This window comes from Patiria miniata, unplaced genomic scaffold (assembly GCF_015706575.1).
Source record: "Patiria miniata isolate m_02_andy unplaced genomic scaffold, ASM1570657v1 HiC_scaffold_14, whole genome shotgun sequence".
Taxonomy (NCBI): domain Eukaryota; kingdom Metazoa; phylum Echinodermata; class Asteroidea; order Valvatida; family Asterinidae; genus Patiria; species Patiria miniata.
Genome location: NW_024037052.1, coordinates 3,316,446 through 3,328,831, shown reverse-complemented (window position 1 = coordinate 3,328,831; position 12,386 = coordinate 3,316,446). Strand labels below are relative to the sequence as shown.

Sequence of the window (12,386 nt, the reverse complement as noted above, 5' to 3'; positions counted from 1 at the left end):
AAAGAAAAACGAACAAATACCTCTTCGAATAACTGGGGCCCCTAGAGCTTTCTGCCGTCTGTCCTCGTGTAAGAAAGTTCCTGTTTTGGCAGATCGCAAATCTAAATCATTATTCCATATTGGTCGAAAGTTGATTGCTTTACTTTAATCGTGTGAGATAAGACGCCGTTAAGGCCTTGTCCATCAGATTAGACCCTTTTTTTGTCGGTGCAAGATGTGAGTGCGTTGAACGGGATATGGACCAAAGTCAGATCCCATTTGAACTTAAGGCGAGAGTGTTGTTACAACTGATAATGTAGTAACCCACGGATAATGTATCACTAACCGATAATGTAACAGAAATTGACCGATAGTGTAGTAAATGTTACTTCACTATCGGTCAATATTTGTTACATTATCGGTTAAGACCGATACAGTATCTAATCACTAATACAGGTTAGTGATACAGTATCGGTCAATTTGTGTGACATTATCGGTTGGTGATACATTATTTGTTGGTTACTACATGATCAGTTGTAACAAGTGTTTATTAGCAAATTGGTTCAGGCGCTTGGATACAGAAGGATGATGAACAAAATGCTTTTTTTCTCTCTGGGTAGCTAAATAGGCATATCGTACGGTGGGAGATGGACTTCATGTGTTTGTTTGCATTTAACTCATTGCAGTCACTGTCATCTTTGACGTATTTTTCATCGTGGAACGGTGAACGTAATTTTCCATGTCAGCAAAAGCTCTTCTTTAATATGGAGTGCTTGGTTAAAATTGAGCTATTTGTCTAAACTCGTAATGAACTTATCATAAAACCAAAAAAAAATGCATGCTCTTAATTACTGTAGTGCGCAGATATAAGCCAGACATTTGATCGGTTTGTTTTTCGTGGGAGTGTATTAAAATGGTCAATCACCCAGCTATATTAAAAGTGGGTGATGACACAAGTTCATCAATCTGTGCGTTGTTAAAGCAAACTGAAAGAATCCCTCAAAATAATAAGATTATGCAAACAGGGGTGTGGTCATATTTGTGTCCGGTGAAATTCGACAGCAAGGGTGATACTGCACTTCTCTTTATCATTTGATGCATTGGGCCTAACGATTACTAACGATCTGACTGATGCTGATGAGAAAAAAAGATACATCAGGTACCCGTACCCTTCACCGAAATTTGTCAATGGTTGATCAGCAATGATTCGTAGCAATGCATACAGCGGAGAAAACATATATGTGTATTAATAGAGCAACTTTAAAATTGTATAAGGGGCCTACGATTACAAGCTTTGCTTCTTAGTAAAGGTTCCTCTACACTTTCACCATTTGTCTATAAAGTACATATTTGTATCGATTATTATAATGAAAATATGTGACACTGGAAATAAATGAACAATGAATAAATGAACAATGAAAAACATAAATTTGCCGCATCGTCCGCTCCAAGGGGGGGGGGGCGGGGACAAACCTCTTAAATCGGCACACTTATATTCCCACACATGAAACCGGTAAGCCTGGTTTGCATTAAAAAAAAACGGCCGGCGAACAACTTGTGAACGCACAAATAATACTAACAATTTATGTTTACTTTCGAGGGCCAATACTGTTCCCTTCTTTTGTTCCTATTTTTGTTCCTTTTTACTTTGTTATAAGTCCCATGTGGCTTGAACATGAAAACTGCGCAGAACTTGCGCTGTGGTTCTCAAGCCCCTGTCACACTTGTCCGAATCGTCACTCCGTTCATGTTCCGAGTAAAACATTGTGGATTCGGTGTTTAATTGGTTTAAACTCAACTCAAACGGATTTCCCTCGGTTTTCCTCGGTTTTCCAACGCTATATACTCGTGTACGTTCGGTGATGCACTGAGGAACTCGGAGAAATTATTGAACCTGTTTAATAATTTCTCCGAATTGTCGCGGTAACCTCAATACGGACGGTATCCGGTATACACACGGAATATGCACGGAATGCACGGAATACACACTGTACTCATTCGTTGCCATTCGTTGCAATGCAGAAAAGGTACGGAGAAGTACGGAACAGGCCTCCGTATGTATTCAGAGTTCATTCCGAACCCACATTGTAATGCCGATCAAAAAACAGACTTTGATGTCACTTTATCCGATGGTATACCGCATTACCACGATGTAATACCATATATATAACCGAGACGAACGGAATATAAACGGAACGTTCGGAAAGCGGTCGGTCTTGAGATCAATGAATTTTTCAAAGTTTGGCATATCCGGTGATGATCGGAGAGGTTCTGAATACAGACGGATTGCAATCGGAATAGCAACTTATTAGATCCGGAATAAGACCGGATTATGATCGGTGTATTTTCATTTCTGGCTGGTTTTTTGACATTTCTCTCCGAACGTGTCCGAATTAATAATATTTCAGATCGGTTTATGAACGGAATTATAGATTCGGACAAGTGTGACAGGGGCTTTAGGGTTATTGTTATCACAGGTAACACTGTGTTCCAGATTAGCGCTCAGTCGTAAAGGAAAACAAACCATGCTTGATAGTATTAGCATTTAACTATTGGGGACACGGGGTCGACGTGGGGGCGCTCGAGGCTTGTCCCCTTCATTGTGTCGGGAATCTGAATTTAGGGAAAGATAAAAATGAGCTTTTCATTGTTAAAAATGAAAAATTATCCAGGTCCGGATCCCAATCCGGTTTTAAACGTACTTGTTCAAACTGACCAAGCACACATTTAGTCAATATTGCACCATTTGTTCACCTTTAGACCTATTAAAATTACAAGTAAAGCTTTTGATATGTAGGCTACATCTCAATATTATAATTCCTCCTTCGTACACAAATCGACCAAGTGCTACCCAGTGTAGTAGGCCTGTGGTTGAAAATCCTTTAGTTTTGTACACTCACTCACTCACAAAGTCGGCCAAAGCCGAGCCCTGGCACGGATCCTCCATTCCTCACGATTCCTCATGTATGCATATAGCTCATGTCTCTTCCACCCCTGTGTCCCTCTTAAGTGCATTGATGTATATTGTCTTTGGTCTACCTCTGTGTCTTCGTCCATGTGTAGACTCCCAGAGTATTAGCTGGCTCGTGGGTAGCTAAGGATGACGGTGGCAATGTCCTGCTACCTGCTAATTCCATCCTTCTGAAGGAATTTTTTTTTAGTTTAGTGCATCATGGTATTTAGTTTTGCACATCATGGTATTTACAAAGTTTGCTCGCAATCACATATTGATTTTTCAACTGACCTCATTGATCACAGTCTAGTTTCGATGTCCTCGTCAATGGCTAAGGCTGTTGCGTTATTCTGTTCTGTTCCACGCACTACAGAGACAGATGTATTTTGCCTTCTGGCTTGGCTTTTGCACTTGAACGCCACTCTGATTGCAGAACGGTACGCTGGGTTCACGGCTCCGTAGATCAAGGGATTAATCATTGCATTGATGTTCTGGGGAACAACGGATATCCATATGGTTCCTGATCCTAATGCAGCCCGAAATGGATCAGGGATCTGAGCCAGAAGACAGATCCATCTAGACAGGCTGAAGATACGATATGGGGCCTGGCATAAGAAGAACACAGTGCCGTTTGCGACCAGCATTTTTGCCACTTGATTTCGGATATGAGTTGCATTATGATCTTTCTTTACTGTAGGCCTAATGTTTAGGTCGGAGGTACGTTTGTTGAGCATTTGTAAGATTCTTACGTACATGAAAACGTTAGCCATCATTGCCGTAATCCAGGGGAGATTCAGTAGGGGCGGAATGAAGTAGTTTACCCAAGGTGACACAGGCCCACAGTATGCATGGCTGGATGGGTAGTCCAGAAAGGCGTCGACATCGGGCCATTGGAGACAAACTACGTTGAGAACTAGAACTCTCGGAACTGTTGAAGCGGAAAACAATAATCCCACCAACCAGCAGATTGCAATCATTCTATGAGTTCGTCTTCGTCCGCGGATTTTGAGATGTTTCATAGGATGGCATAGGGCGAGGAATCTCTCGAAAGATACCATGGTAACTAAAGCAACGGATGCAAAGTAGCCAGTATTTATCACGGTAAAAAAACCGACACACTGGGCAGAATTCGCAAAGGGATCGTGAAATGCCACGACAGATGCAGTGTAACTCCTTATGTCGTATATGGACCCCAGACTCAAGTAGAGAAAATCAGCAAGTGACAAGTGTGCCAAGTATATGTTGGTATCTGATCTCAGTTTGCGAACGCGGACAATTACAAATAGAAAAGTCAAGTTAGTGACGATACCAAGGCACCAGATGATAGGTACGACGATAGCCTTAAAACAGACATCCAAGGAAGTATGTAGCCACGACGAAACTGCCTCCTGACTGATATTGACAGTATCCTGTTCACTGCACTCACCTGATGTTATACCTGCTCCCATGCTTATACAGGTACAGTTACTAGCAAGCTCATACCTCTATCTTCTTAGTAAATCGGTTCACCAAAAGAGACCCCGGAACATGAACATCTTCACAATATTCTCTTGGTACGTAGACGTCTTGACATTAAAAGAATCCTTTCTTTAATAATAGTTACATGTTGAGCATAGAGGTTCCAGCTACCCGGTGTGTCTGTTCGTTATTTTCCGTTTAAATTTAAATTCATGGCGTTGTTAATATACACTCCTTTCATTGACTGTCATGTGGAGTGCTTGTCAAGTACTTATTTGTATCTATTGAAACTAATTGCAGGCACTGTCATCTTTGACGTATCTTCCGTCGCGGAACGGTGAACGTAATGGTTTCCATGTCAACGAAAGCTCTTGTTTAATATGGATTGTTGATCTTGTTCAGTGGTGGTTGAAATTGTGTCTTTAATCAATGGACTCGTAGTGCGCAGATAATAAGCCAGACATTTCGTCACCGACACCATGAACTGACACCCTCTGCATCACATGTGTACAAAAAAAATTAAAAATTCATTTTTTGTTTATTGCCGATTTTAGCAGTTTGTATCATGAAGTTTAACATGACGAAGTTAAAATTGCTAAAACCATCTAAAATAAGCAAATTTCAATAATGAATTTTCAAGAAATTGGTCAATTCTTGTGTTTTTTTGTTACCACGAAGTGACTCTGCACAGGGTGTCAGTTCGTGAAAACCAAAATTGATGTGTTTTCGGAGAGTGCACGCATGCAATAGCTTTAGGGCGTGTCAGTTCGTGTCAGCACTCTCCCAAAACACGTCAATTTTCGTTTTCACGAACTAACACTCTCTATCGTTATTGCATGCGCGCACTCTCCGAAAACACATAAATGTTGGTTTTCACGAACTGACACCCATTTTAATCATTTAATTGCTAATTAACTAAGCATATTTTCACAATTTAACGTTTATAATTGAGTAGGTAAAACATTTTCACGTTAAGTGATACTAAAACCTTTAAGATAGATGGATTATTTTACTGAGTAAATTCGTGTCAAACCTTTCAAAGCGTTTTTCTCCGATTTGTATTTCTGCAACGCTGGCCACCGGGTGTCAGTTCGTGGTGTCGGTGACGATTTGATCGGTTTGTTCAGTCGTGGAAGTGTATTAATATTATAATCAATCACCAGCTATATTGTGGGTGATGACACGAATTCATCAACCTGGAATACGTTGAAAGAGCAAATATGAAAGAATATGGAATTAATCAGATTTTGCAAACAGCAGTGGTCGTATTTGTCTCCAGTGAAACAAGATTGATACGGCACTTCTCAATATTTTAGAAAAAAAACTAACAATATAACGATACATCAGGAAAGACGGTACCCTTCACCGAAATTTGTCATTGGTTGATCATCCATGTATGATTCGTAGTAATGCAAATAGAGGCAATAATCCACTCAACAGACATTCGCCGCCTCTTCCGCTTCACGGGGGAAACATCGGCACTCTTTTATCCCTACACATGAAATCTGCCCCTCACGCGGAGATAATGTACCCCCTTATTTGAAAAAAGTGACCCTCAAACGCAAACGTATGGAATCATATGATCGTGTTACAAATAAAATTGTCTCCTCTCTTATGCAAAACTGCCCCTCAAAATCATAAGTACCCCTCTTGCATTAACAAGATTGTGCAGCTTTCTCGAGATGGAAACCTGCCCCTTGAAAAAACCAAAACTCCTCTCGCATTAATAAAATTGCGCAGCTTAGAGATGGAAAATTGTCCTTCAAAAAAACGCGCTCCTCTCATGATATCTTCTCGAGATGAAACACTGCCCCTCAAAAGCGCAATTATTGCTTCACTCACAACATTCAAATGTCGCCTCCTCTAAAGTTGGACAAACTGTCCCCTTAATAATAATAATGCTCTCACGCGAGTGAAATGGTCACTGAACTGGCCATCGAAAGCAACAGTGCCCCTCTCGCGATAAAAAAAATGGTATTTCAAAAAAAAAATAGGTAAAAGAAACACAAAGAGTAAAATGGACAACTTTTCACCATGTGTTCATCGTCATATTATTTGTTCTCCTCGTCATATTCTTTTCCACACCTTTCACACGGACGGAACGTGCCCCTTTTTGTGAGCAAGTTCCCCTTTTTGGTGTTGCCCCCCCCCCCCCCGGTTGAAAAGCGTTCCGCTGCCCCTGCATTATTATTTATAATTGTCGTCAGTTGATCCAATTAGTATTTAACAATTCAAGAGATTTAAATAATCAGAAGTAGGCCCTATGCTTAAACATTTTCGGAGTTTTCGAAATACGTTGATTAGGCACTTGGCGAGACAAGGACCGACGCTATGTCGGGGCATTTTGTAATCTATTTGCACCACCAATTTGTTCGGGATGCAGAGCCTAGGCATTAAGGACTGGGGAGAGAGATTCTCGCTCGCAATTTAGACAACGAATCCCCGTGACCCTTCCACCAAACCATCCAAATAACCCCATATTTCACCCATATCTCGTCCGCCCTTTATAGCCGTATCGTCAGTTGGAATGGATAAGTACAGTGTTGGTGTAAAGGGTATCGCCTGTCTATATTGATGCTATTACAGCTCTCAAAAGACAGGTTATCTATATGTGTCAACTCGAAAACTCCATTGAGAAAATCTATAAGAACGCCTTTACTGTTTTATGGGGCATATTAACATGCATGTTGCATGGTGGAAGATACGCTGGTCATAGTAAAGTTATGGTTGACTTCACCTTGATTCCTCCCAATCTACGGTCGAAAAAGTATTCTCGACCTATGTTTCTTAAACAACCCAGCATTTGTTTGTAGAATTGAAGTGAAAATAGGCACTTTAGAACTACGACGTCATTTCGATCAGACACAATTATGGACTTAGCTGTAGACTGCATTTCTTTCGTTATACAACGTAATAAATAGTAGTGTAGGTAGTCTTTATTGCCCACTTTGATCTTTTCTAAAGATATATGAAAACCTCACAGGACTATGTCTGGTATGATATGAATTTTAAACTATGGGGTTTCAAAATCGAGCACCTTTTGTATGGATGAGAATGAATATAAAATAGGTTAGGGTAAGACAGTTTAAGTACAGTTTGACCTAATGTATGAAAATATTGCATAATGTATGGTATAATGTTAATACTGTATAGTTATGAATGTACTTGTTTTGCCATCGGTTGTGGTAATGGCCAGCTGTTGCATTAGATAACCCTTGGTACAATGGACTGTTGTTGGCGCATGTGGTCCGGAAGCGATTATTGTGTTTTGTAGCAGGTCCGATAATCCCTTGGACAATGGGCTGTAATTGGCAGCGCACTCGTGAGTCCGTGTGTGGTCCGGAAGTTATCAGGGGCCGATAATCCTTCGGACAAATTAGGGCAGCGCAGCACGGCGGTAAAGGTAGTGCCCCGCCCTTTTTTTCACCCCTCTCGACCAATCAGTAGCCAGCATTTTGGGGGTGTGTGAGGAGAAATATGGAGAAATGTGGATCCGTGTGGAGGAAAGTCAGAAGACAAGTTGATTACCGGATGTATTGTGAAGGGATTATGTACGAGGTTGTTGTCATTATCATGTTGATGAACGTCAATACCAAAGGCCCTTAAATTGATGAACCAAAGGGGTTAGGCAAAACCATGCATGCTTTCAATCACTCCACTGTATTTTGTCTGTATAATGTACGTATACTGTAAATGATTATATAATTCATTGATTGGTTTGTACAAAGATATTTTTTGTAACGGACGGTACCCAATTTGCTTTCCACATGGTAGGGACAAACATGGAATTTCCTTTCTGGAGCTTTGTGTGTTCGTTAATATCCGGAGCGATCCGTGTTTTCTTGTGACCAGCGAAATGAGCAAATGAGCAACACAAAGAGCTACGAATGAGTAAATGAGTAGTTATATATTAAACGATTTCTTCCGTTTCTTGTCATTCAGAGATTAAGCATCAAAGATTCGACATGAATGTTATTTCCGCAGTTATACCCAATGCTTGTCACCAGTGTGACAACCGCTTTGGACGGAGATATTACCTATGGAGGCATGCAGAATATGTACATAATGAAGAGGAGTCTAAAATGGATGACATTGACGATGATTTTGAAATTGAAGCTATGGGGGCGAGGTTAGTTTGGTGTATCCCAGCCCCAGATAATATCAATCCGGTTTCTGAAGCACATATAAACATTAACAATACACGTACTAAATGACGGGCAAGCATTTTAAAAATAAAAGCTAAGAGTGTTAATGACTCGAATCAAGACTTGACTCTACTGAGAGTCAATGACTTGACTGGAGTCGAGTCAAAGGCTAACAACAGTCCCAAAACTGTGACTTACGGTACAAAGCTTTTAATGTTGGCACACGTACTTGGCGTTACCGTTAAGCTGTGGCCGCTTATCGCATACAAATATACGCCGTATCATAGACTCTTGAGTCCCACCTCGTGGTTATAAAATGTAGCGCACAAAGGAATATCCAGGAACCCAACTTTATTATTTTTTTTATATCTTCGGACAAAAAATAAAAATCTTTTTAAAAAAGACAGATTGTCCTGGTCAAGATAAAAGTTTATAAAACTGTCCCTAAAGATGTGTCAGACAAAAGAAGATTATTATACATTATCAATAATTCATTACTATAAGATCTATCAAATTAAAAGTATCTCCACATTTGTGGTTTCATCATCGGCTTTGAACGGTTCTCTCTTTTCTGAAATGTATTAGATGATATTCAAAAGTCAGTGACTCGAATTGACTTGAGCATAAATTTTACTCGACCCAACTCGACTCGACTATACGCTGTGACTCGCTCGACCACACGCTGTGACTCGACTCGACTTGACCAGACATTTTTCACTCAATGACGTCGTGGGGAAGAAGTTTCTTTATACAAAACTCTGCTCACTTGCCCTGGAAATTAGCGTGAAGTTATTGCAGTAGAGTGTCTTGCTCATACTTTTTTCGTAAAAAAAAAATAGGGGTGGCATGGGTGGCTTGTGCGTAAAGCGCTCGCCTCTCACCAAGGTGACCACGGTTCGAATCCTGGCCTGCGGATCACATGTGAGTAGGGTTGTGCGTTGAATCTCTCCTGTGTGCCACGAGGTTTTTGTCCGTAAAAATCAAACACTTTCGATCTCAGGCTGTGCTCCGTGGTCATATATGGGTCAATGTGGCCTGCAGCCATAGGCGCCTTTACATGCCAGCGGCCCGACCACGTTGTCGCCGCGTTCTTTGCAATTCAGCATACCAGCTGCGAGTAAGGATGATTAGCCTCCCAAATCATTATTATTAGTATATTATTCCTGTACATTGCATAAACTTTCCAATGCCCTTAAACCATTATTTATATACTTTGTTCTGCTTGACACAATCATTATACTATCCATAAAATGATTTGCGTCGAAGTGATGGAAATCAATATTAATTTTGCCCTATTCTTATGGGTCGTTTAATTGCGGTACGCGCTGCTACATGTACATCAGATTCGAACCAGCCAACCGATCTCGGTGGTCAAGTGGTAGTCGTCTTCACTGAGAAGCAGGAGGTCATCGTTACGAGTCCAACCCGAGTGGTTTTTTTTTCAAATTTCATTCAGGAGGTATAAATACAGTGCTATAGTAGGGCAAAACCTAATACTGTTTTACAATTATTATAGTTAGAAAGAGCCCGAATAAAAAAGGACCCAAGAATGGTACTTTTGGTGGTACTCTATTCAGCCTTATAAAGCCTGCCGCACACGAGATCTACGTGCCGAGCAACAATTAATTCGAGGCCGTTTGCTCAGCACGTAGCTCACTAAATATGCACGTATGCGGTGAATTTTTTGCTGAGTTTTCTGCCTCGCGAGGCCGTGAGGCATTATTATCTCCCCCGTTTGATTGCTTTCGCATCGGGAGGCGAAGAACTCACCGTGTTTGGACAACCCAAACTACGTACTGAGCTAAACGAATTAACCAGCCAATGTAATCACGTACGCTGTACACTTGATTTTAAGATATTTTTGTGCAAATCTTCTAAAGCCCGCTGACGTTTGTACCCATATTTAAATCACGCGACCGACAGTTGGCATGTTAATGTTTTTCGCTCAGCACATAGCTCAGGCTGACCGCACACGGTGAGTTTTTTCGCCTCGCGAGGCAACAGAAATCAAGCAGGATAAATATTTACCTGACGGCCTCGAGAATCGGAATGATAAAATTCCAGTGTTTTTCTTCTATGAAAAGCTTCAAATCATACTTAATATATTCCATTACATACTAAAATTGTTTCACCAGAACTTAATGTCAAATGACTTGAACCGAGATTTTCCGTTTAAATATACTGTAAATGCACCTATCGTATAATAACCACCATCCTACAAAAAAAAAACGTTTCACCATATTAAGGCATATTGTACAGGTCAATAATGAAAATTCCTCCTTCATACACAAATCGACTGTAGTTTAGTAGGCGTGTAGTTGAAGAACCTAGTTAGGTAGGTAATTACAAAGTTTGTTCCCAATAGCACATGTTGATATTTCAATAAATGACCTCAGAAATCACAGTCTAGTTTCGATGTCCTCGTCAGTGGCTAAGGCTATTGTCTTATTCTGTTCTGGTCCAGCACTACAGAGACAGATGCAAAGGCCAAGCCAGAAGGCAAAATGCATCTGTCTCTGTAGTGCGTGGACCAGAACAGAATAAGACAACAGCCTTAGCCAATGACGAGGACATCGAAACTAGACTGTGATCAAGACTGTGATCAAGCAGCGTGGGCCATTGGAGACAGAGTACGTTGAGATCAAAAACTCTCGGAACTGTTGAAGTGGAAAACAAAAATTCCTGCCAGCCAGCAGATTGCAATCATTCTATGGGTGCGTCTTCGTCCGCGGATTTTGAGATGTTAATGGGATGGCACAGGGCGAGGAATCTCTCAAAAGATACCATGGTAACTAAAGCAATGGATGCATAGTAGCCAGTATTTATCACGGTGAAAAAAATGACACACTGGGCAGAATTCACGAAGGGATCGTGAAATGCTACGACGGATGCAGTGTACCTCCTTATGTCGTATATGGACCCCAGACTCAAGTAGAGAAAATCAGCAAGTGACAAGTGTGCCAAGTATATGTGTGTATTTGATCTCAGTTGGCGAACGCGGACAGTGACAAATAGAAGTCAAGTTAGTGACGATACCAAGGCACCAGATGATAGGTACGACGATGGTCGTAATGGAGACATCAAAGGGAGTATGTAGCCACGAAGAAACTGCCTCCTGACTGATATTGACAGTATCCTGTTCACTGCACTCACCTGATGTTATTCCTGCTCCCATGGCTATATGTGTAGTCTCTACAGGCACAGTTTCAAGAACAGATCATCAATCTATCTTATTAGTAATTCAGTTCATCAAAACATGAACATCTTTACGACATTCTTCTGGTATATGGACTTCTTGACATTTATAAAAAGAATTCCCTTCTTTAACAGTAATTGCATGTTGAGCATGAAGGTTCGAGCCACCTAGTGTGTTTGCTCAATATTTTATGTTCGCTTCTAAATTCAAGGCGTTGTACCCTCCTTGCATTGTGTCATATGAAACAGCCTGTAGCAGGATTTATTATCTGGAAAGTGCTTGTTTGCATTTATCAAATTGCAGTCTCTGTCGTGATTGACGTATGTTCCATCGCGGAACGGTAAACATAATCGTTCCCATGTCAGCGAATACTCTTGCTTGAATGGGATTGTTGATCATGATCAGTGGTTGGTTAAAATGTTTCTATCACAAGATCCCCTCAACCAGGAGGACCCCGGAATGATACTTTAGATCAAACTCTGATGGTAAAGACTCAACTCAGACAAAATGAAATAAGGACAGATCTGTATATAATTTCAAGATTAATTTAATTCACAATATCACCAATATTAACATACACCTACATTTCATCCTACAAAGAAACTAAATAAATACATCATTATTAATACATTACAAAACAATCAATGAAAGTGGG

The 12,386-nt window shown here is 40.6% G+C and overlaps 1 protein-coding gene across 1 annotated transcript; it reads right to left on the bottom strand.

Moving 5' to 3' along the window:
- Nucleotides 1–3,231: 3,231 nt before the first annotated feature.
- LOC119722176 (delta-type opioid receptor-like) lies at nucleotides 3,232–4,380 on the bottom strand. The gene has a single exon (XM_038192222.1). The coding sequence runs from the start codon at nucleotides 4,378–4,380 to the stop codon at nucleotides 3,232–3,234; it is 1,149 nt and encodes a 382-aa protein (XP_038048150.1).
- Nucleotides 4,381–12,386: the final 8,006 nt, after the last annotated feature.

What these genes read in the sequence shown, in the direction of transcription:
- LOC119722176 (XM_038192222.1), bottom strand. Translation starts at nt 4,380, where the DNA reads ATGGGAGCAGGTATAACATCAGGTGAGTGCAGTGAACAGGATACTGTC.